At 48.4% G+C, this 24,790-nt stretch overlaps 1 protein-coding gene and 1 pseudogene across 5 annotated transcripts; one reads left to right on the forward strand and one right to left on the reverse strand.

Moving 5' to 3' along the window:
- The first annotated feature begins 1,662 nt into the window (after positions 1-1,662).
- On the forward strand, positions 1,663-23,996 carry MARCHF2 (membrane associated ring-CH-type finger 2). Of its 5 annotated transcripts, none has more exons than XM_059695908.1 (6): positions 1,663-1,843; positions 5,840-6,067; positions 17,984-18,179; positions 19,817-20,026; positions 22,009-22,046; positions 23,401-23,996. In XM_059695908.1, exons 2-6 carry the CDS (start codon positions 5,892-5,894, stop codon positions 23,465-23,467), a joined length of 687 nt encoding a protein of 228 aa, XP_059551891.1. In that variant the 5' UTR covers positions 1,663-1,843; positions 5,840-5,891; the 3' UTR covers positions 23,468-23,996. The 5 variants fall into 5 exon arrangements, with proteins under 5 accessions (XP_059551891.1, XP_059551892.1, XP_059551893.1 ...); XM_059695906.1 differs by lacking the exon at positions 22,009-22,046 and adding an exon at positions 2,531-2,634 and having other exon boundaries at positions 1,667-1,843; XM_059695909.1 differs by lacking the exons at positions 22,009-22,046; positions 23,401-23,996 and adding an exon at positions 23,190-23,374 and having other exon boundaries at positions 1,664-1,843.
- LOC132234680 (calreticulin-like) lies at positions 10,166-11,624 on the reverse strand (annotated as a pseudogene).
- Positions 23,997-24,790: the final 794 nt, after the last annotated feature.

Raw genomic sequence — 24,790 nt, forward strand, 5'->3', positions numbered from 1 at the left:
GCCAATCCATTATTTCACTATCACATCAATTTTTCTCTCTCCCTCTCCCTTCCTCTCTCTCTAAAGAACAATATATATATATATATATATATATATATATATATATATATATATATATATATATATATATATATATATAATCATGATATTCCCAATTCAAATTCAAGACTACAAGGGTTTTACTTATTGAGATCAATCTTATATCTGTACCCCTCTGAAAATCCCAGTTTTTGACACCAACATAATTACTCCTTTGTATTATCTCATATTACACATATAACATGCTTAGAACAATTTTAACACCACCACCACCAATATAGTAGTGGCATGTACAAATTGCTGTGTTTTAAAAGTCACTAGGAGTTCATCTTTGTGTTATTTTGTCACCAACTGGATACGCTGGTTCATTAGTTTTATTTTTGTGTTTAGGGGTATCTCCAAATTTTGTTTTATAATTATATAAAATATTTGCACGGCCCTAGCTGGTTTCGCTCATTGGATAGAGCGTTGGCCTGTGGACAGAAGGGTCACAGGTTCAGTTCCCGTCAAGGGCACGTGCCCGGGTTTCGGGCTCAATCCCCAGTAGGGAGCATTTAGGAGGCAGCCAATCAATGATTCTCTCTCATCGATGTTTCTGTCTCTCCTTCTTCCTCTCTGAAATCAATAAAAATATATTTTAAAAAATAAAAATAAGTACATGTTATTTCTTTTTTCATTAAAATATATGTATGCTAGTATAACAATAGAATTTAACGGAGACAATTGAGCGATCTATACATTAAATAAAGGAGGAGTGGGAGGAGCAAAAGAGTATTGAGGCTTTTTGCATGTGCCTAGGATCCCCCCGCCCCCCCCCCCTTTTCTTCTAGTTAACTTTCACTCACACCTTGTCAGTTCAATTGCTGCTTCTTCAGGGACATAAGTTTGGATTGTCCAAATTATTCCATGATATGCCGCCCCTCACTTGCTAAAATTTATCACCCTGTAAATTAATAATAACATAATTGGTTGTTTTATGTCTTTCTCACTCTAGATTGAGGTCCATAAGAGCAATATTTCTCTTACTCAACATTGTGTCCCCGGCGCCTAGCACAGTGCCTGCTCATAATAGGCTCTCTTTTTTAAAAATATATTTTTAATTGATTTTAGAGAGAGAGAGAAACATCAGGATCCAACCATGACCCCTTGGTACAGAGTACAACGCTCAACCGAGTCACACTGACCAGGGCCTAATAGGCTCTCTAATTGTTGTTTATATTACATCTAGTGAATGAACCTATTGCATGAATGATGTTGGCTTTGGCTCTTCCACGGTCTCCTAACCTCTCTAGGCTTCTGTTTTCCCTCTGTAAAATGTGACCACATGGTGTCTCCCTCCCCTAGGATTGATGGGAAGCTTAAGGCAGGTGGCAAACACTCAAATTCTGTAACGGTTTTATTAACAAGCACTGGTCGCCCGCAGGTGGCGCTAGCAGCCCCTCTCGTGCTCCTTGCCGGATTAGGGAGGGGCCAAGACTGGTGGTGGGGCTGGGACAGGGGGCGGAGCTAGGCCGTGGCGGGGGCGGAGCCAGCCGCTGCAGCGCAGCGGGGCGCCCTGTGCGGCCCGGACGCCCTGTCGCCTTCGGCCCCGCCTCCCTGGGTTGGACGTGCACAGATATTGGCCGGCGCGGTCGAGAGGCGGTCACCATTGGCCCCCGGCTCCGTCTGCTTGGCGGGCGGTGTCGGGACGCAGGTGCCGGCCGGAGGAGCGGAGCTAGAGGTGCTGTCGGGACTGGCCGGGCCGGGACCCGGGCCGGGGCGAGAGGAGGGGTCTGCGCGGCCTCCCGGCCCGGCCGCGGATCAGGTGCGCACGGGTGGCCGGGTGGGGCCAGAGGACGCCGGTCCGCGGGCCGGCCCCGGGTTCGAGGCCGGATCCTGGAGCCTGGCCCCTGGCGAAGCGGCCGGGTTCCGACCCGCGGTCTCAACCTTTCCCAGGACGAGGGGATTGCAGTTCCCGTCTCGAGGGCAGCGGGAGGTTCTGAGCCTCGGTTTCCCCATCTGTGAAACTGATCATCCCAGCGTCAATCCAATAGGGCTGATTCTGGCGGTGGCCTCTGAGAGTTTCAGGCACACAGTAGGCGGTCAGTAAGTGACCAGTGTCCTTCTTCAACCTTCTTCTCAAAGGGGTTCTGCCTGAAAAATAGTAAATAACGGTGAACCAGGCACCCTGTAGAAAGGACATGCTAGCAGAGTGCCTGGTAGTTAGTGGGCGCTCGAAACAGAATTTATATGATTGGCTCATTTACTCTTCTAGGGACCATAATAGATGCAAGTATTAGAAATGTTCCCTGTTATTCAGAAGAGGAAATCGAGGCTCAGAGCGGTCAAGGTTTGCCCAGTGCTACACAGCAAATAAGACCAGGACTGGGCTTTGAACCTGACCTCCAGGGCAGGGCCTGGGAATTACTGAAGGGCACATAGGAGCAGGAGCCTCTCTATGGTGAATGAAGAGGAATGAATGCATTTCACAGGCATTTATTTTTTTTTAAAGGTGAGCATTTATCGAGCACTTACTGTGTGCCACCCTGTGCCTTGTCTCATCAAACCCTCTCAACAACCCTGTATGTAAACTGATGATGGCAATTATAATAAGAGGTAATATTTATTGACTCTTTTTAACTTTAAAACATGTATTGATTTGAGAGAGACATTGATTTCTTCCACTTATTTATGCATTCAGGCGTCCAACCCGCAATCTTTGCGTAATGGTATGACACTCTAACTAACTGGGCTGTCCAGCCCAGGGTCTATTTATTGACTTCTTAATATTTGTGGAATTTTGAGCTGGGTATCATTTTGACTACTGTTTTTCAGATGAGTAAAGCAAGGCCAGAGACCAAAGCAGCTGGCCTGAGCTCACACTGCGGGGAGTTAGGGCCCCTGACTTCTTTTCCTTTGGTTTCCTTCTTTCAGTAAAGGAGACTGGAGCAGATGTGGAAAGGTTGTGGTGCCATAGTGCCACCGAGACAGGCCTAGCCAAGGGCAAGCTTCACTGGAGGAACTGAGCCTCGGCAGACATAGTCCACCAACTCCAACTTATTTGACAGAGAAGGATGAGGCCCAGAAAAGCAAAGTGACTTGTCCCAGGACACACATCATCAATGACAGAGTCAGGACTTGAAAAAACCCAGGTCTTTTTGAGTCCCAGACCCACTCACTATACTAACTTTTTTTTTTAAATTAATCCTCACCCGAGGATATTTTTCCCATTGATTTTTAGAGAGAGTGGAAGAGAAGGGGAGAGACAGAGAGAGAGAAATATCCATTGATTGGCTGCCTCCCACACGTGCCCCAACAGAGGCAGGTGGTCAAGCCTGCAACAGCGTGCCCTTGACCAGAATAGAACCTGTGACCCGTCAGTCCATGGGCTGATGCTCTAACCATTGAGCACCAGCTAGGGCTGGACTAACTTAATTCTGGCACTGTGCCTTCTTAGCTTTGTGACCTTGAGCAAGTATCTGCCTCTCTCTGAGCCTTAGTCACAAATGGGGGTAATTATTGGACTTACTTTGTGGGTCTATTGTGAAGATTCGGTGAAATCTATCTCTAGAGCACTGAACCAGGTTTGCCATAGACACTGGCTTCCTTTCCCATCCCAGCAGCCCCACAGCTGAGTCTAGCCTGCAGCCATTCTATCCTTGTGTCCAGCCTTGAGTTTGGTTTCTTCTGAGCCCAGACCTCTGTGGTTTGCAAAGACCTCTAGCCTCTAAACATCTGATTCCCTCCATGGGCACTGGCAAATCAAGAGACCTTGTTCTTTTTTCCTTTCTTTTTCTGAAATGTTTTTATTGATTTTAGAGAGAGGGAGAAACTTTCCCTCTTTATGTGCCCTGACCCGGGACTGAACCCGCATCCCAAGTATATGCCTTGACCGGGAATGGAACCAGCAACCTTTCGGTGCACAGGATGACACTCAACCAACTGAGCCATGGTGGCAGGGCGAGACCTTGTTCTTAATAACACAGGTCTGCTCTTACACAGAGTAGGGACAGAGAAATTAATGTAGCCACTCGATGCCAGACACAGGGTCAGGTGCTGGGGACAGCAGAGAGCAAGTCCAGTTCAGTCCTTCCTTTATGGAGCTCCCTAAAGCGTGGGAGACAGAAGTGGTTACACAAGTAGATGAAGAAATAAGAGCATCTCAGAGTGGGGCACATTCTGTGAGGGCAATAATGTGGACATCAGTGGCACTTTAGCCAGGATGGTCAGGGAAGGCCTTTCTGGGGAGGTGACCTTTGAAGGGGACACTTAACTTTTTAGAGTACAGTGAGCTTAGCACAGTACTAGTATGTATTAAGTCCTTAATAAAGAGTAACTACTGTTATTTGCAGGCTTTACATTAACAGATATACCAGTGAGTTTTCCCCCCTGATAGTAAAAGCAATAGTAGAACTAATATATTGGAGCTGTGATTATTCTTGTAATACCCAATTCCTTGCAGGAATGTTAAGGTTGATCCTTGGAGGGGCAGGAACATTCTCTTGGATAGGCCATTGACTTTCTTGCTGACCTCTGGGCCAGAAGTTCTGATTGTAGGCACATGGAAGGGACAGCAGTACACACAACATGGCAGGCCGCTCGCTGCCCTTCAGGTATTATCTCAGTCAGGCACCCTTCCTCTTGGCTCCTTCTGCCTCTGGCTCATACTGGTTGGCCTTGCTGTGGAGGCTCAGAAGGGCATGTTGGCTAAGATAATGCTGGTCAAGCTGTTCAGAGGGCAGTGATCCACTGGCAGACTATTCTGGTGCAAAAAGTTAGTCAATAACTTATGCTGCTTTCCTCTGACTCTGTCTCTTTGGGTTTCAGATTTTAATGGCAGGGATTGGTTAAAGCTGACTGTGGGGTACATCAGTGAGTATTTCTGAGGTCTCTGGCTCAAAGCCCCTGAGATAAAGGGTGAGACAACTGGGGGACAGATCCTTAGCTTCAGGGCGCCTGTACTGACCTCCACAGGCATCAAGAGGGGCGTCTAGTACTTTCACGAAATTCTCAGAGGGAAACACATACATCTTCTGGCTGGTCTGGAAGGGACAAGGGGGTTGCCAAGGGTTCCTTCTGGCAGGTTAGACCCTGGACTGGGGGGCCAAATCCTGCTAAAGTCACCTACCCAGACCTGAGTTCAGATTGCTGTCTGAAGTTCCAGCTATCTCCCATGGCGTCACCTCCAGAACAGAGGCATGGCTTAGAGCAGCTGCTCTGGTGGGGACAGAGGCTGCCAAAGTCCTCCCCAGTGTGCACCACTTCCTTGTTGGCCTGAAGTGCCAAGGAGTTCTGAGCTGTACAAGAGACCATGAACCAGATGGGTCAAGGTGATTTACCATCCTTGTCTGTGGGGCCAAATTACTAGCGCTGTTCTGCCCCACTCAGGTAGGTTTATCTGTTCTGAACCCAGTCCTAGGAATTCAGTCCACAGAGAACCATTCTCCACATGATTGGTGGGCGTGGTTCTGGCATTGGAAAGCCCCAAGTATAGGGCATGCCACACAGTAGGTGCTCAGTAATTGTTAGATGCTGTTAAGGTGAATTTTTGGGTAGCCTGGAAGCTCTGAAGGCTGAACCAGGCTGGCTTTTTTAGGAGAGTTAGAGGTCATATAACCAAGTCCTTGGTATGTGCTAGGCCTGGGCTGAGTTGCATGTGTGATCTTTTTGAATCTTCACAACCCCTACAAAGCTCTATCTTACAGATTGGGCAACTGAGGCTGAGAGAGCTGGATTCAAACCCTGATCTGTGTCCTACTCACTAACTTACACAATAAAAAACTTACATCTTCCCTTCACCTCCCTGCTGGCTTTTCCCCAGGCTCCTGGGACAATGGGCCTCAGGCCCTGAGGACGTGGTGCTTCTTGTGGCCATGACGACGGGTGATTGCTGCCACCTCCCTGGCTCCCTATGTGACTGCTCTGGCAGCCCTGCCTTCTCCAAAGTCGTGGAGGCCGCAGGCCTCGGGCCACCCCAGTATGTGGCACAGGTGACTTCAAGGGATGGCTGCCTCATCTCCACTGTCATCCGGGTCTTGGACACTCCGAGGTGAGTGGTGACCGAGCAGGTGTATTTATCGCCACTCACTTCACTCCGGGGCCCAGTGATTTCCTCCCAGACTGTGGTCAGAAGTGGACCATCTGGATGGGTCAGAGAAAGGATCCCAGGCTGGGAAGGTCTGATTCTTCAGGAAAGGCCAGAAGTCCAGTTTATTACGGGAAATCGGGAGATGAAATGTGGCAAGTAGCTCATACTTTGGAGAGGCGGTGTGAAGAAAAGGTTAGCAGTGCAGAGGGTCACTCCCAGCACCTGGGCTGAAATGCTGAGGGGAGCCTTCCCTCCCGGCGAGACCTGGGGCAAGTTGCTTTACCCCCATATCTCTAAATTGGAGACACAATTGGGTTGTGCTGAGAGTACGTTGCTGTGATCCACACAGAGTGCACACAGGTAGGTTTACCACCTCGCCCACATTTGATAAATGTGTTTAAATCTTGGTGCTGGCCTTCCAGACCCATCTGTGAGCTAAATCTGCCTCGTTCACCAATTTGTCATCAGTTCCAAGGAAAGAATTAAAAAAAAAAAACAACCCATACAAATTTAAATCTACCTGAATTTATTCAAATTTAAAATAGCCACCAGTTTTTCAAGTTTAATATATTGTTTATTTGATATGATTTAACGCGTAAGTTCCCCCCCCCCCCAATTCCTTTATTGTGTTAAAATATACATAACATAGCCTAGCCCATGTAGCTCAGGAGTTGAGTGTCAACCTATGAACCAGGAGGTCACAGTTTGATTCCCAGTCAGGCACATGTCCTGGTTTCAGGCTCAATTCCCAGGGGTGTGTGTGCAGGAGGCAGCTGATCAGTGATTCTCTCTCATCATTGGTGTTTCTACCTCTTTCTCCCTCTCCCTTCTTCTCTGAAATCATTATATATATCTCATAACATTTACCATCATAACCATTTTAAGTGCATAGTTCAGTAGTACTAAGTACATTCACATTGTTGTGCAATCGCTGTCATCCATTCCTACTCTTTGTTGTGCAATTGCCATCATCTATTTACTCTTTTCATCATGTAAATCTGAGTCTCTATCCCCATTAAACAACAGTTCTCCCTTTCCCTCCCTCAGTCCCTGGCATCCACCATCTACTTTCTGTCTCTATGGATCTGACTCCTCTCCCACCTCATATAAGTGGAGTCTCACAGTATTTGTCCTTTCTGACTGGCTTAATGTCCCCAAGGTTCATCCATGTTGTAGTAGGTATCAGAACTAATGATAAGTTTTTCATTCAAACATAAAAAGAAGCAGATGGAAGCTTTGCTGGGCTTTGGAGGGAGCTCCCTGTCACTCACTAAGTTTGCCTGGTGTCACTTCCTCCAGGAAGCCTTGCCTGAGCCCAGATGAGATTAGCACTTTTCCTTCTGACCTTCTCCAAGGCAGTTTTTGTTCCCATGATTTTATTTATTTATTTTACTTTTTTGTGTTGTCTTTTTAAATTGAAAATTTATTTATATATTTATTCATTTATTTTGAGAGTACATTTATTAAAGCTGAGGACAGAGAAACAAGGAAGGGCTTAGGATAAAAGAAGCAACAGGAGGGGGCCTGGCTGGGGCTGCTTTGGCTCACTGGAAATGTTATAGAAAAGAGATTAGCTTAGGAGGACCTCTTTGGCTCACTGGAAAGTCAAAGGGGGCCTTGGGGACAGGTTCAGGGGGTTAGCCTGGGACGAGATGCCACTATCCATTGCTCCCCTGGTTGCAAGTCTCATGGGGACCCTTTAGGAGATGTGCACCTGAGAGAGAAGAAAGGCATAGGTGTGCTCCCTGGAGGGAGAGCAAGCTATTGTGTTTTTAACATTTTATTTTTAATTATAGTTGACATAGAGTATTATATTAGTTTTAGGTGTATAACATCGTGATTCAATATTTACGTGCTTTACACAAAGTGATCATCACAACAAGTCTAGTAGCATAGTTATTACAATATTATCGACTGTATTCCCTGTGCTGTACACTACATCCCCGTGACTTATTTTATAACTGGGAGTTTGTACTTCATAATCCCCTTACCCTTTTCTACCCATTCCCTCACTCCAGTCCCCTCTGGCAACCATTAGTTCAGCGGTTCTCAACCTGTGGGTTGCAACCCCTTTGGGGTCGAATGACCCTTTCACAGGGGTCGCCTAAGACCATCGGAAAACACATATATAATTACATATTGTTTTTGTGATTAATCACTATGCTTTAATTATGTTCAATTTGTAACAATGAAAATACATCCTGCATATCAGATATTAACATTACGATTCATAACAGTAGCAAAATTACAGTTATGAAGTAGCAACGAAAATAATTTTATGGTTGGGGGTCACCACAACATGAGGAACTGCATTAGGAAGGTTGAGAACCACTGCATTAGTTTGTTCTCTGTATTTATGAGAGTATTTTTGTGTTGTTTTATTTGTTCATTTATTTTGTTCTTTAGACTCCACATACATGTATAAGTAAAATCATATGGTATCTGTCTTTGTCTGTCTGACTTACTTCACTTAGCATAATACCCTCTACATTGTTGCAAATGGTAAGATTTCATTTTTTTATGGTTGAGTAATATTCCATTATATATATACAGCACATCTTCTTTATCCATCTGTCTGTTAATGGACTGCTTCCATGTCTTGGCTATATATACTAATAAAAGGGTAATATGCTAATTAGGGTGGACATCCGAGACAAAGCTTGCACCCCCGCTGGCCTGATTGCCCCTCACTGCTCCCCCACTGGCCTGATGGCCCCTAACTGCTCCACTGCCTGCCTGATAGCCCCTAACCTCCTCTGCCTCAGCCCACCACTGGGCTGGAATCACCTGGGACCCTTTAGTCTGCAGGCTGGTGCTCTATCCAGAGTCAAACTAGCTAGGGCTCCCCTCTGCTTCTTTTTAAAAATTTACATATATTTTTATTGATTTCAGAGAGTAAGGGAGAGGGAGAGAGAGATAGAAACAGCCTATATAATAAAAGGCTAATATGCAAATCAACCGAACTGCAGAATGACTGGTTGCTATGACATGCACTGACCACCGGGGGGCAGATTCTCAACGCAAGAGCTGCCCCTGGTGGTCAGTGCACTCAGCAGGGCTTGCCAGTGGGCTCATGGCTGGTGAGCACAGCAGAGGTGGCGGGAGCCTCTCCCGCCTGCCTCCAAGGCAGTGCTAAGGAGCAGCGAGCCCAGCTTCAGAAGCCAGGCTCACAGCTGGCGAGCGCAGCGGTGGTGGCAGCAGCCTTTCCCACCTCCACAGCAGGCGGACATCCCCCGAGGGGTCCTGGACTGCAAGAGGGCGCAAGCCAGGCTGAGGGACCTCCTTCCCAGTGCACGAATGTTGTGCACCGGGCCTCTTAATGATAAGAGAGAATCATTGATCAGCTGCCTCCTGCATGCCTCCTACTGGGGATCAAACCCACAACCTAGACATGTGCCCTCGGCTGAAATTGAACCTTGGACCCTTCAGTCCGCAGGCTGACACTCTATCCACTGAGCCAAAACAGCTAAGGCTCCCCTCTGTTTCTTTTTTTAAAATATATTTTTATTGATCTCAGAGAGGAAGGGAGAGGGAGAGAGAGCTAGAAACATCAATGATGAGAGAGAATCATTGATCAGCTGCCTCCTGCACGCCCCACACTGGGGATCGAGCCCATAACCCAGGCATGTGCCCTTGGCCAGCACCAAACCTGGGACCTGTCAGTCCGCAGGCTGACGCTCTGTCCACTGAGCCAAACCGGATAGGGCCTCCCTCTGTTTCTTTTTTCTTTTTTTAAGACACAAAACTTAATTTAATAGAAATTTTGTTTGTAGTTCTTACATTCTCAGTGTGAGCTGAGCTGGAACCACTGCCCCACCAAGTGGCCCAGTAATGGAGGCAGGGAAGAAAGGGAGCTGGTGGGGGTATCAGAGCTCAGGCCCTAGGAGCCCCAATCTTGTCAGTGCTGGGGGGCTGAGGGATCCTTCCTCTTCTCCTGCCCCCCTCTGGCTCCATGAAGGAGAACAGATGAAATCTTGATCCTGGGGCTACTCCACACCCCACATGCCCCAAGGTTGGAAGGGGATCTAAGGGGGAGAAGGGGACAGAAGAAGGCAAAGATGTCAAAAAAGATGGGGGGCAAAGAAGAATCAGAGACAAAACACCAATAAAAAAAAGAGGGGGGGGCGGGAACAATACCAAAATCTACCCCAAATTGGAACCCGCCTGGAAAAAAGGAAAGTTCTCCAGTCTCATAGAGACATTATTTGCTGCGGCCAGCTCTGTGATGGGAGCGCTCAGGCCTCAGTCCAGCCCTGGAAGCGATGTTGTGGCCCCTACAGCTCATCCTTGGTCTGGCCAGCAGCATCTTCCTCCTCCTTCTCCTTCTCATCTTCATCTTTGTCTGCCTCCTCCTCCTCCTTCAGTCTCTGCTCCTCATCCTGCTTGTCCTTCATTTGCTTTTCTGCTGCCTTTGTGACTCCCCACGTCTCGTTGCCAAACTCTTCGGCATACGCTTCATCATTGGTGATGAGGAAGTTGTCAAAGATGGTACCAGACTTGACCTGCCAGAGGTCTAGGCCCAGAATGGCAAAGTTTTCATAAGCATAAATACTGCTATCAGGAAATGAATACTCGGGGTTGTCGATCTCTGGATGAATCCAAGTGCCCTTGTAATCCAGGTTGTCAATCTTCTGGGCTTCCACTTGCCCTTGTATTCTGGGTTCTGAATCACTGGTGGTTCCCACTCCCCATCCATCTCTTCATCCCAGTCCTTAGGCTTCTTAGCATCAGGGTTAGGGATGTGCTCGGGCTCGTCCCAGTCCTCACGTTTTGAGTCAGTGGGGTCATCAGTCATCGCCCGCTCATCCCCGTCTTCAGGCTTTGAAGCATTAGGATCCTTTATCTTCTTGGGTGGCATGAAGTCCCAGTCATCCTCCAGAGAGCCAGACCCCACCTGGCTGTTGTGAATTTTTACTGGTAGGTGTTATCGGGCCCTACAATCAGTGTATACAGGTGTGTGAGTTCATCATCCTTGCAACGGATATCCTTGTTGATGAGCACGTTCTTGCCCTTGTAGTTGAAGATAACACAAACCTTCTTGGTCCCAGGGCCACAGATGTCAGGGCCAAACATGATTTTGTATTCAGAGTCTCCGTGCATGTCAGTCTGGTCCAAACTATCTGGAAATAGCTTCACATAGCCGCCCCGCAGTCGATGTTCTCATGTTTCGCAGGTAACTGCACCACCAACTGGTCCTTGTTGCTGAAAGGCTCAACTCTGGCAGACAAGACTTAAATTGGGCATCCTGGCTCATCTGCAGCCCTTTATCTTTGTCCAGGTCACCGTAGAACTTGATGGCACTGAAGAAGAATTTGCCAAAATGGGACTTGTGTTTGGATTCGATCCAGTGGTTGGTCCACCTGTTTCTGTCCAAAAACTGCTCCTTGAAGTAGACGACAGGTTCAGCAGCAACCAGGTCGAGAAGGCTGAGCAGCAGTGGCTTGGGTAGCAGCATGGCGGGCCGAGGGGCGGCAACGTGCAGCGGGCCCTTTAAGTCACCTCTCCAAAAGCAGCTCTGCAGCAGCAACCTCCCCTCTGTTTCTTTTTCTTTTTTTAAATATATTTTACAGAGAGGAAGGGAGAAGGATAGAGAGTCAGAAACATCAATGAGAGAGAAACATCGATCAGCTGCCTCCTGCACACGTCCTACTGGGGATGTGCCCACAACCCAGGTACATGCCCCTGACCGGAATTGAACCTGGGACCTTTCAGTCCGCAGGCCGACGCTCTATCCACTGAGTCAAACCGGTTAGGGCTCCCCTCTGTTTCTTTTCTTTTTTTTTTAATTAAATCTTTATTGTTCAGATTATTACAGTTTTTCTTCTTTTTCCCCCCCATAGCTCCCCTCCAACCCAGTTCCCACCCCACCCTCTGCCCTTACCCCCCCTCACTATCCTCATCCATAGGTGTACGATTTTTGTCCAGTCTCTTCCCGCATCCCCCACACCCCTTTTCCCCCCAAGAATAGTCAATCCACTCCCTTTCTATGCCTCTGATTCTATTATATTCACCAGTTTATTCTGTTCATCAGATTATTTATTCACTTGATTTTTAGATTCACTTGTTGATCGATGTGTATTTGTTGTTCATAATTTGTATCTTTACCTTTTTCTTCTTCTTCCTCTTCTTAAAGGATACCTTTCAGCATTTCATGTAATACTGGTTTGGTGGTGATGAACTCCTTTAGCTTTTTCTTATCAGTGAAGCTCTTTCTCTGACCTTCGATTCTGAATGATAGCTTTGCTGGGTAAAGTAATCTTGGTTGTAGGTTCTTGCTATTCATCACTTTGAATATTTCTTGCCACTCCCTTCTGGCCTGTAAAGTTTCTGTTGAGAAATCAGCTGACAGTCGTATGGGTACTCCCTTGTAGGTAACTGACTATTTTTTTCTTGCTACTTTTAAGATTCTCTCTTTGTCTTTTGCTCTTGGCATTTTAATTATGATGTGTCTTGGTGTGGTCCTCTTTGGATTCCTTTTCTTTGGGGTTCTCTGCTTCCTGGACTTGTAAGTCTATTTCTTTCACCAGGTAGGGGAAGTTTTCTGTCATTATTTCTTCAAATAGGTTTTCAATATCTTGCTCTCTCTCTTCTTCTGGCACCCCCATAATCCGGATGTTGGTATGCTTGAAGTTGTCCCAGAGGCTCCTTACACTATCTTCATATTTTTGGATTATTTTTTCTTTTTGCTTTTCCGGTTGGGTGTTTTTTGCTTCTTCATACTTCAAATCTTTGACTTGATTCTTGCGATCCTCTAGTCTGCTGTTGGATCTCTGTATAATATTCTTTATTTCAGTCAGTGTATGCTTAATTTCTAGTTGGTCCTTGTTCATATCCTCGAGGGTCTCACTAGACTTATTGAGGGTCTTACTAAATTTATCAGTGATTTCACTAGACTTGTTGAGGGTTTTACTAAATTTATCAGCGGTTTCTAGAAAATTCTTGAAAAACCTTAAAGCCGTGGTTTTGAACTCTATATCCAGTAGTTTGCTTTCCTCCATTTCTGTCATTTGTGACCTGTTTCTTTGTCTCCGCATTTTGGCTGCTTCCCTGTGTTGATGGAGTGGCTTTGTGTGCTAGGTGTCCTATAGGGCCCAGTGGGTCAGCCTCCCCAATTACCAGAGGTGGACACTCTTGGTGCACCCCTTTGTGGGCTTTGTGCACAGTCTTGTTGTAGTTAAGCCTTGATTGTTGTTGTAGGTATCACTGGGAGGGTTGACCTCCAGGCCAATTGGCTGTGAGAATCAGCTGTGTCTGCAGTGGGAGAACTTCTGTGCTGGAGCCATCCTTATGGGGAAAGACTTGCTTCAGTGGGACTTTGGTGCTCACTGAGTCTGCCCCCTGAGTATGTCCCTTATGGATCTGAGGAGTTGTAATCTGGATGGTCCCACTCTAACCACTGGGTACACTGGCTCTTGGATCTCTAAGGAGGTGCTAATTTAGCCTCTGCCTGAGGCTACCCAGCAGGAGCCCAGCTGTAAAGCAATGCAAGCTGCTCTGGGGCCTTGGGCTTTCTTTTGGATGTTCTGGGTTTCTCTGATCCAGCTGCAGTTTGTCAGGTAATTTTCAGATTGCAAAGGGCCAGGTCATTCATATGCAAAAGCCTCTGCGCATAGCTTGGGTGGGGCGGAGTTTCAGGGGATCAACAGGGCAGAGCAAACAGCTATGGCTGCTCCTCAGTCCTGCCCTAAGAGGCCCCGCTTCTCAGTGTCCCTCGGTGGTAATCGCTGCAAGCACCTCTGAGAGAAAGTCACCCTCGAGTTCTGACTGATGCCAGACAGTCCAGTTTCTCCCTGTATGAGTCTGGGTCCCCAGAGACTCGCCCGGGACTGGAGTTCAGAGCAGTCGGGAGCTTGAGACTCCCTCCCGATTGAAAAAGACAACCGTGTCCTCAGCTGCCAGCCCTTTTCACGTGCCCCTCCGTACCTCTGCACTTTACTTCCGCACCTCCTCTGAGTCTCAGTATGCTTTTCTCTTTCCTTGTAGTTATAGAATTTCCACTCAGCCAGCCTTCCGTGGTTCTGGATGATGTCCGTTTTGTCTTTTCGTTGTATTTTTGAAGTGGTTGTGCAAGGCAGCAATTTCTGGTGTTTACCTATGCCGCCATCTTGGTTTCTCCTCTCCCCGCTGTTTCTTGATGCAACTCAATCCTGTCCAGGCTGAAGGCGAGGGCAAATTGGCCCTTCCTAGAGGGAAGGCTGCTGTTTTTCCAAAGAGCTGTTATCATCCTGAGATGTGACTTTCCCTCCAGCCTCCTGGCCAGTCTCCCAGGAATAAATGAGGATCCTTCCACCACTGCCAGCAGGTTCTGGGGATTGGAATAGGCCATGCAACCAGGTCACCATTCGCCCGCCCTCTCCTTTCCCCTGTAATTCCTCTCCTATCCACTCTCTGTCATCTGCGAGCAGTGGGGTGGGGCTCAAAGATATAATATCCAATGCCTTCATAATAATCAAGCCTTTCATTTTGCTTCAAGGGAGACCCTGATTCCTGGGGGCCCATGGCAGAAACTAGGTGAGGCGGAAAGTTCTGGACCCTTAAACCTGCAGAGGACAAAGTTGAAGGCCCAGCCGAAACCGGTTTGGCTCAGTGGATAGAGCGTCGGCCTGCGGACTGAAGGGTCCCGGGTTCGATTCTGGTCAAGGGCATGTACCTGGGTTGCGGGCACATCTCCCTGTGGGAGATGTGCAGGAGGCAGCTGATCGATGTTTCTTGCTCATCGATGTTTCTAACTCTCTATCTCTCTCCCTTCCTCTCTGTAAAAAATCAATAAAATATATTTAAAAAAAAAAAAAAAGTTGAAGGCCCAGGTGGTGTCTCCAGGGCCCAGCACAATCCACAAAGGCTCAGGCTTAGGGCAAGCATTTGGGGCCCCTCTAGCCCCTGAGCCTTCAGTGCTCTGCCCACCAGGCTGTAAGTGGGCCCGGGCCCTTCTAGAAACTTCCCAGAGCATTTATGCTTCCCCTGGCTTTCTACTACTGCCTCTTCGTTTTCTTCCTCCTCTTGCTCTTGGGACATTCTCTGGGCAGCCCACTGGGCATCTGTGCATATATTACCGACTTCCCCACTCCATTTCCTTTCCATTTGTATTATGTGCATTATTTTCCTGAGTGAAGTCTATTTCTCTTGCCCCACCATCTGTGGCAGGCAATATGTGTAGCATAGTGGCCAAGGGTACACAGGCCCTGGAGCAAGATTTCCTGGATTCAAACCCAGCTTTGCAGATAACTAGCTGTGAGAGTTTGCATAATTGAGTTTATCCCGTGGAGTTCCAGTTCCCCATCTCTAAAATGGGGCACCTTCCTCCGAGGCTTCCTGTGGACAGACAAGTTAATCCAAGATGTTGAACTTCAACAGTGCTCAGTACATAAGTACGCAGTCATGAATCTGTTTTTGTTTTGTTTTTCTCTCTGAACTTGCTCCTCCAAAGTAGGGTTTCCCAGGACACCCCTAAACTGATGGGGCCCTTCCTCAAGGTTCTCATCCCAGGCTGGGTTCCAGAACTGGGGTTCCTTTCCTGTGAACTGTGTGTGTGTGTGTGTGTGTGTGTGTGTGTGTGTGTGTGTGTGTGTGTGAGAATCAGGGTGTGGAGTGAGAGTGTAGACAGGAGTACCCTTTTGACCTGTGTGAGGAAGCAACACCTTGCATTGTATTATGTGCAACACCTTGACAGAAAGCAGACATGAGGGGTCAGCACAGCTCTTTGGGTTCAGAGCAGTCAGGCCCTGCCCCCCAGCAGGAGCTGCTGAGTAAAGAATGGAAAACAGTTTCCAAGGGAAAACTGTTGTTTTCTGGAAAACTGCTCTCTTGCCCTGGCTGGGTAGCTCAGTTGGTTAGTGCGTTGTTCCAGTATGCCAAGGTTTGTAGGTTCAATCCTCAGTCAGGGCACATACAAGAATCAACCAGTGGCCCTCGCTGGTTTGACTCAGTGGATAGAGCATCGGCCTGTGGACTGAAGGGGTCTTGGGTTCAATTCTGGTCAAGGGCACATGCCTGGGTTGTGGGCTCGACCCCCAGTAGGGAGCGTGCAGGAGTAACGGATCAATGATTCTCGTCATTGATGTTTGTATCTCTCCCTCTCCCTTCCTTTCTGAAATCACTAAAAATATATGTTAAAAAAGCTCTACTTAAAAAAAAAAAAAGATTCAACCATTGAATGTGTAAATGAGTGGAACAGCAGGTCAGTGTTCCTCTCTCCCCTTCCTTCTTCTCTCTAAAAATCAATAAATAAACCCTGGCCAGTGTGTCTCAGTTGTTAGAGCATTGACCTGAGAACTGAAGAGTTGTGGGTTTGATTCCTAGTTAAGGGTCCATACCTGGATTGCAGGTTTGATCCCTGGCCTGGGTGTGCACATGTGGGAGGCAACCAATCAATGTCTCTCTCTCTCTGTCTCTCTCCCTCCCTCTCTCTCTCTCTTTCTCTTTCCCTTCTGCTTTCTCCGAAAATCAATGGGAAAAATATCTTCCGATGAGAATTAACTAAAAAAAATGTTTTTAATCAATAAATAAAAATTTAAAAAACACACAAAAATACAACTGCTCTCTTGTTCCGCCTCCTTTGTATGTTCCACAGTCCTTTCTGGGCAGAAATGTCTGGAAAACAATACTCATGTGCTAGACAGCCTCGGGGCCCACCAAAGCCACGCCCCCAGTCTCCTAAGCTGCCCAGGAAGCACCAGCATCCCCAGAGGCCAGGCTACGACTGAGACTTCCCCTATGATGCTTTCTGTGTCTGTTTTCGGAGCCTCACAGGGTCGAGGGGCAAAGGAGCTCTTCTCCCTGGACACACAGGGTTTTCAGGTAGCATGGTCTTCAGGTATGCCTAGATCCAGTGCCTCTGATTGATTTCCTAAAAAGTCTGTCCTTCCCTGTCTTTTGGCTCTGCTTTCTTCCGTTTTTCTGTTTGGCATCATTCAAAGATGCCAGGTGGAGACCAGGCTGCCACCAGAAGTTCTAGACTTACATCAGTCATGCTGCCTGTAGTTCTGGAGTTTGGGTTGGGGGGACGACGACGACAGAATTTCAAAAGTTAATTCCCTGTGGCTTTGATTGTATCACATATGGTCTAAATTGTTCCTGTGCCCGGTGACGTGTGGTGTTTTGATTGGTCAGGACTGAGGTCATCAGAGGTATCATCAGCTCTGTCCTAGTCCTTAAAGACCAAGAATTGAATGAAGCCTGGCTGGTGTGACTCAATGATTGAGCATCAACCTATGAATCAGGAGGTCACAGTTTGATTCCCAGTCAGGGCACGTAACTGGGTTGTGGGTTTGCTCCCCGATCCAGGTCAGGTCGCATGCAGGAGGCAATCAATCAATGTGTCTCTCTCACATCGATGTTTCTGTCTTTCTCTCTCTCTCTCTCTCCCTTCCATTCTCTCTAAAAATCAATAGAAAAATATGTTCAGATGAAGATTAACAACAACAAAAAAAGAGCGGGGTGGGGGAGTTGCCCAGGACAATCAGGGTGGTATTGCACAATGAGAATGTTATTGCAGGAAAAGGAGTGGACTCTGGGTAGACAGGTGTAAGAGATACTCACCCAGTGTGGTGAAGGCCTGGGAGGGGTGGCGAGTGCAGGGTGGACGGGGTCAATGGGGAAAAAAGGGGGATATCTGTAATATTTTCAAAAATAAAGATACATTTTTAAAAAGAGAGATGCTCACCCTGAGCCTAAAATAGTGCTGCAGAAACCCTGGGGAGAGAGCACATCACTCCACCTAAGGGATTTGGGAAGGCTCCCCAAAGGAAAGGACATTTGGAGCTGGGTGTTGAAGGATAAATAGGAGTTTGCCAAGTAGCTTGCAATCCAATGGGTAGTGAAGCAGGCATATAGGCAGAAAGCCTGATCATTGCTCACATGTCCCATCTCTGTGTCCAGCGATGGTCCCTTCTGCCGGATCTGCCATGAGGGAGCGAATGGGGAGAGCTTGCTGTCTCCATGTGGCTGCACTGGCACACTGGGCGCTGTGCACAAGAGCTGTCTGGAGAGGTGGCTTTCCTCATCCAACACCAGCTACTGTGAGCTGTGCCACACAGAGTTTGCAGTGGAGAAGCGGCCTCGGCCCCTCACAGAGGTATGCTTAGGAGCATGAAGTCGGAGTGGGCAAGGGAGGAAGGCAGGCATGGGTCCAGAAGAGGGAACTGCCTGGGGGATCCTGGTGGGCTGAGGAAGCAGCTTCTTTATAGGATGAACGTCCTTCCTTCCTCCACTCTAGGGTAGAGTCCACTGATGGGGGGAGGGAACTAGGCCTAAGGTTCTAGATCTGACAAACCCTGTGCCCCCTCCCCAAATTGGTCACTTTAAGTGACCGCTGAACCTGAGATTTGGGGAATGAAAAGGAGCCAGCAATGCCAAGAACCCAGGGAGGGCAGTCCTGGCAGAGGGCACAGCAAGTGCAAAGGCCCCCCAAACAGGAAGAGCGAAGTATGTTTGACAAAGCCCAAGTGGCTAGAGTGGAACAAGTTAAAGCAGGAGGGGAGCCCAGCCAGAATGGCTCAGTGGTTGAGCATTGACCTATGAACCAAGAGGTCACTGTTCGATAATTGGTCAAGGAACATGCCCAGGTTGCGGGCTCGATCCCCAGTGAGGGGCATGCAGGAGGCAGCCAATCAGTGATTCTCTCTCATCATTGGTGTTTCTCTCCCTCTCTCTCTTCCTCTCTGAAATCAATACAAATAAAAATAAAATAAAGCAGGAGGAGAGTAACCCAGAAGGAGGTGGTAGCAGCCACACTGGGTTTTGTGGTCCTTGCTGGGAGGTTAAAATTGAGCCTGGGTGGGATGTGTCTGGGCTGAGATAGGGCATTCCCAGGCATGGCTGTCTCCCTGCTCCCTAAAGCTCTGCGGACCACTGGGATGCTCTTTGTGCTCCTCCCTGCCTAGCTTGGCAGAGGGCTGCTGAGAGCTACAGGGTGATGACAGTGGGCTGAGGTATGGGCTCTGGAAAGGTTTCTGGCAGGTGGGAACTGGGCTCTTAGGAGAACAGTGGGAGGAGAGCTTGCCCTGCCTGTAGCCCCCTTCCCCCTCATGCTCCAGCCACATGGGCCTCCTTCCCACCGTACTTTGTCCAGGTCACACACTCCCAACTCAGGGCCTTTGCATTTGCTGTTCCTGCCGCCTGGAGTGCTTGTCTCCCCATTCTTCACATGGCTCCTTCTGCTCATCTGGTCCTCAATGTCACCTCCTCAGCAAGGCCGTCCCCTCTTTGAGCACACACTCTGTTTTGTACCTCACCCCATTAGCATTGGAGGGCAGGGACCCTTTCTGTCCTGTTCATCAGAATTTCATGAGTGAAGCCCATTTTTCTTGCCCACTCATCTGTGACAGGCAGTGTAGCACAGCGTTCAAGGGCACACAGGCCCTTGAGCAAGACTTCCTGGCTTTCAGTCCTGGCTTTGTGAGCAATTAGCTGTGCAAGTTTGCACAAATGAGTCAGTCCCTCTGTGCCTCTTAGTTTCCCCATCTGTCAAATGGGGCAAAGATGCCCAGCAGTGCCTGGGTTATTTTAGGCTCATTAAGTATTTGTAAGAAGGAAAGGAGGGAGGGAGGTGCCAGGCAGGAGGCTGGTCCTGCAGGGCCCAGTGGTCACAAGCGGTGTTGGCAGAGGGAGGCACAGGGTCTGGAGGTCTTGCACCCCATCCCTAGGTTGGAATAGCTGAAGGGTGGTGTGTAGCTTCTCTCAGCAGCTCCCTCCTTTCCTTACCCCTGGCAGTGGCTGAAGGACCCGGGGCCTCGGACAGAGAAGCGGACGCTGTGCTGTGACATGGTGTGTTTCCTATTCATCACTCCTCTAGCCGCTGTCTCGGGCTGGCTGTGCCTGCGCGGGGCCCAGGATCACCTCCGGCTCCACAGCCGGCTCGAGGCTGTGGGGCTCATTGCCCTCACCATTGCCCTCTTCACCATCTACGTCCTTTGGACGCTGGTGAGTGGCTATCAGCCAGAGCGCAGTTGTCTAAGGGTCTCTGGCTTAGAGCAGCCAGACCAGGGTTTGGTCAGTGGCTTGGGGTAGGGGGATCCTGCCTGTCTCTCCATATAGCCCTGGGTGAAACTTCAGATTCCAAACCCAACCAAGGTTTAGTTCCCTGAGCTGTGTGTGAGCCTTCTGTTCCAAGGAGACCAGGGCATCTGATCACCATTGCTGAGTGTAGGCCCTGCCATCCACGAGCCCACCAAGACTGGACTGGGCTGGCAGGAAAGGGGGAGAGAGAGGGAGGGAAGGAGAGAGGGGAGAGGGAAAATGGGAGGGGGAGGGAGGGAGGGGGAGAGAGAGAGAGAGAGAGAGAGAGAGAGAGAGAGAGAGAGAGAGAAAGAAAGAAAGAAAGAAAGAAAGAAAGAAAGAAAGAAAGACAGACAGACAGAAAGAAAGAAAGAAAGAAAGAAAGAAAGAAAGAAAGAAAGAAAGAAAGAGCAGGAGAATGAGAGACCCAGAGAGGGGTAAATCAAGAGACTGAGGAAAAAAAACTACTGAAAGAGAGAGATGGGGACTGGGGTGGAGGAGTTGTTCAGGCCTCTGGCAGGCATTAGAACCCTTGCTCAGAGAGAAAAGGGCCTCCAAAGTCTTACCCAGGGGTGGGCAAACTTTTTGACTCAAGGGCCACAATGGGTTCTTAAACTGGACTCAGAAGAAGGAGCTGCGGCCGTGTTTCCCGACGTTGCCATGTTAACACTGCTGCTGGTGAAGGAGCGGAGGGGAGAGCAAGAGAACCCTCCGCTCTTTCGGCTCCGCGGGCCGGATAGAACGGCCGAACGGGCCGGATCCGGCCCGTGGGCCGTAGTTTGCCCACGGCTGGTCTTACCCCTCAGGTATAACCACTGTTGTCTGCCTGTGGGGTATTCCCTCCTTAAAAATTATTTTTCATTGCATTCACCATTATATTTTTAAAAAATATAAATAGGATGACACAGGTACTGATTTGCAGTCTGCTTGTTTTAACTTTGCTAATGTCCTTTAAAAAAAAAGGGAAGCCATCCAGCAGTCATTCATTGTATGGGTGTATAATATTGACTTAACTAATCCCCTTTGATAGGGTCTGGGATGAATTCTGATGTTGATTTTTCTTCCTTTTTTTTCCTGCTGTTATGAGCAGTGCTTTGGGTACAATCCATGTAAATGTTTCATGGAACTTGCTTGGTCAAAGAGTATGAACCATTGACATTTATTTAAAAACTAGAGGCCCAGTGCACAAAAATTTGTGTACTGGGGGGGGGGGGTGTCCCTCAGCCCAGCCTGTGCCCTCTCGCAGTCTGGGACCCCTCGGGGGATGTCCACCTGCTGGCTTAGGCCCGCTCCCCAGGAGATGGGCCTAAGCTGGTAGTCAGACATCCCTCTGGCAGCCTGGGACCCCTCGGGGGATGTCCACTTGCCAGCGGGGAGCAGGCCGAAGCTGCAGTCGGACATCCTTAGTGCTGCTGAGGAGGCAGGAGAGGCTCCTGCTACCACTGCTGTGCTGGCAGCCATCAGCCTGGCTTGTGGCTGAGCAGAGCTCCCCCTGTGGGAGCGCACTGACCATGAGGGGGCAGCTCCTGCATTGAGCGTCTGCCCCCTGATGGTCAGTGTGTGTCACAGTGACCAGTCATTCTGCTGTTAGGGTCAATCTGCATATTACCCTTTTATTATATAGGATAGAGGCCTAGTGCACAGGTGGGGGCCGGCTGGTTTGCCCTGAAGGGTGTCCCGGATTAGGGCCACACCCCTTCAGGGTGGGGGTCCCCCCTGGGGTGCCTGGTCAGCCTGGGTGAGGGGCTGATGGCTGTTTGCAGGCTGTCCAAGCCCCCCAGCGGGCACCCTCACCCCATGGAGTGTGGCCAGCCTGGGTGAGGGGCTGAGGGCTGTTTTCAGGCTGGCCACGCCCCCTGGTGACCCAAGCTCCCAGCCTCTCCTTTTTTTTTCTTTCTTTTTTTCAGCGCCTCCTTGAGCGGAGGCCAGGGCAGGCTGGAAGCAGGTATCGGGGATTTATTTATCTTCTATAATTGAAACTTTGTAGCCTTGAACGGAGCCCAGGGCAAGCTTGGCTTCCTCCATCGCCGGGGGCAACCCAAGCCTCCTACTCACTCCAGCTCCATGGCCACCGCCACCTTAGTTGGGTTAATTTGCATACTCACTCCTGATTGGCTGGTGGGTGTGACTTGTGGCTGTAGCGGAGTGGCAGAGTGATGGTTAATTTGCATGTTTCTCTTTTATTAGTGTAGATAATTTTTATAGACTTTATTTATTAGAACATTTTAAGATTCTAATAAATAAAGCAAAATTGATCAGAAAGTATAGAGAGTTCTCATATATTCTCCTCCATACACACAGCTTCCCCCCACTATCCACATGGCACCAGAGGGTACATTTCTTACAATTAATGAATCTCCATTGATACATCATTATCACCCCAAGTCCATAGATTACATTAGGGTTCTTCTTGGGTTGTACATTCTATAGCAGCGGTTCTCAACCTGTGGGTCGTGACCCCTTTGGCGGTTGAACGACCCTTTCACAGGGGTCGCCTAAGACCATCCTGTATATCAGATATTTACATTAAAATTCATAACAGTAGCAACATTACAGTTATGAAGTAGCAATGAAAATAATTTTATGGTTGGCTCACAACATGAGGAACTGTATTTAAAGGGCCAGAAGTTTGAGAACCACTGTTCTATAGGTTTGGATAAATATATCATGACATGTATCCACCATGACAGTATCATACAGAGCAGTTTTACTGCCCTAAAAATCCTCTGTGCCCCAGCTATTCATCCCTCCTCTCCTATCCTCAACTCCTGACAATTCCATAGTTTTTCCTTTTCCGGAACGTCAGAGAGTTGAAATTATGCAGTTTATAACCTTTTTATACTGGCTTCTTTCACTTAGTAACATACATTTAAGGTTCCTCCATGTCCTTTCATGGCATAGCTCACTTCTTTTTAGTGCTTTATATTTCATCATCTGATGTCCCACAGTTTATTTATCTATTCGCTTACTGAAGGACATCTTGATGGTTTCCAAGTTTTGGCAATTATATGACCCAGTGGCATTTAATCCCTTCCAAGAGGCTATACCACTTCTCTTCCACCCTCTGAGAGACCCCTCTCATTTGCAGGGTCTTGAACACTGGTGGAGACTTTCTCCACAATAGTGAATGGGTTTGTGTGCACAGTCTGTATGAAAAATACCTTGCAGCTGTCTCTTCTGGAAGTTTGAGTCCGACCCTGATGCAGGCCAAGGCCAGTGTCTCAGGAGTCCAGTTTTCTTCCCTTGGGGGTGGAGGCCGGCTGGCTGGCCTTCTCACCCATCTCTGCACTGCCCCGTAGGTCTCCTTCCGCTATCATTACCAGCTATACACTGAATGGAGAAGGACCAACCAGAAAGTACACCTGAAGATCCGGGACGCGGAGGGCCCCGAGGCCGCCCAGCACTCCCTGCTGGCAGCAGGATTCCTGAAGAAGGTGGCAGAGGAGACACCTGTGTGAAGGTTGAGCTGGCAGGCCAGAGGCAGCTGACGATGCCCTGGCTTTTGGAAGAAGGGAAACTGCCTGACCCTTCCTGCACGGCCAGAATGCTTCTTAGGCCAAGAGATGCCAAGTGGAGCTGATTCTGTGATCCTGTGTGAGGCTATTTTCAGATTGTTTTGCACACTGTTGTATATGTGGAGGACAGATGGAAGTGGTCCTGAGCTTCACACGGAGCAGGCACCCTGATCTCATTCTGAGGTCCACTCAGCTCCTTGTGGGCCAGCAGCCATGGCCATAGGCTCGTCGAGGGTGTCCATGGGGCTGGAGGTTCCGCAAGCTTCTTATGCTTCCCTGCATGTGGCAGGCTCACTCTCCTGGCACCTTGACTTTATAAAGTTGCACTGAGTTTCAAAAACCCACCCTGAATGAATAAAAGGAGCCCTTGCTGGATAAAATGGACTTGTCAATTATATTTACAACTAAGGCCTCAAAGTGAGGGACGTGGGACCAAGGGGAGTCAGGGACCACACAGAGGTTTAAAAAAATGCGCTAGTCTGGTTTGAAGGATCTGTTGTGAAACACAGCAGAAGCAGCTAAATCTGAGTTTTTAAACGAAAAGCAGGTAGTATGGTTATATAGTAAATGATTTAAAATAAACATACATAAGAACAGTTTCCACTTATTTTGCATTCACTTATTTGTGGGCCAGATATAATGGACACACTTATTAAGGGTTACCCAGGATGAGGCTCAGTTCAGAACCTTCACAGGCTTCCTCCAATTTTCACTAGCATTCTCAGCAGGAAGAATGACTGTTACCTCCACTTTACAGATGAGAAGACTAAGGCCCAGAGCAAGGAAACTTCTGTCTAAGATCCCACAGTTCTAGGATGCAGAGTTGGGATTGCCCATGGGTCTGCATGGCCCCAGTGCTGAGCTTCGTGCTTTCCCTTCCAGGAGGACTCAGGAAAGACGCAGAAGGTGACATACTAATAATAGAACCCACTTTTTTTTTTTTTTATCCTCACCTGAGGACATGCTTTAGAGAGAGGAAGGGGGGAGAGAGAAAGAGGAGAGAGGAGAGAGAAAGAAAGGAACATTGTAATGTGTCCCGACCGGGGATCAAACCCACAACCCAGGCATGTGCACTGACCAGAAATCAAACTGGCAAGCTTTCAGTGTACAGGTTGCTGCTCAAGTAACTAAGCCACTCTGACTGGGCAATAGCACCCACTTAACTTCATGAGCA

This window comes from Myotis daubentonii, chromosome 5 (genome assembly GCF_963259705.1).
Source record: "Myotis daubentonii chromosome 5, mMyoDau2.1, whole genome shotgun sequence".
NCBI lineage: Eukaryota > Metazoa > Chordata > Mammalia > Chiroptera > Vespertilionidae > Myotis > Myotis daubentonii.

Bases quoted from the DNA above. Each gene is read 5' to 3' on its own strand.
- MARCHF2 (XM_059695906.1), top strand. From the start codon at position 5,892: ATGACGACGGGTGATTGCTGCCACCTCCCTGGCTCCCTATGTGACTGC. The intron at 18,180-19,816 runs GTATGCTTAGGA...TACCCCTGGCAG, and splicing joins GGCCTCGGCCCCTCACAGAG to TGGCTGAAGGACCCGGGGCC. The intron at 20,027-23,400 runs GTGAGTGGCTAT...ACTGCCCCGTAG, and splicing joins TCTACGTCCTTTGGACGCTG to GTCTCCTTCCGCTATCATTA.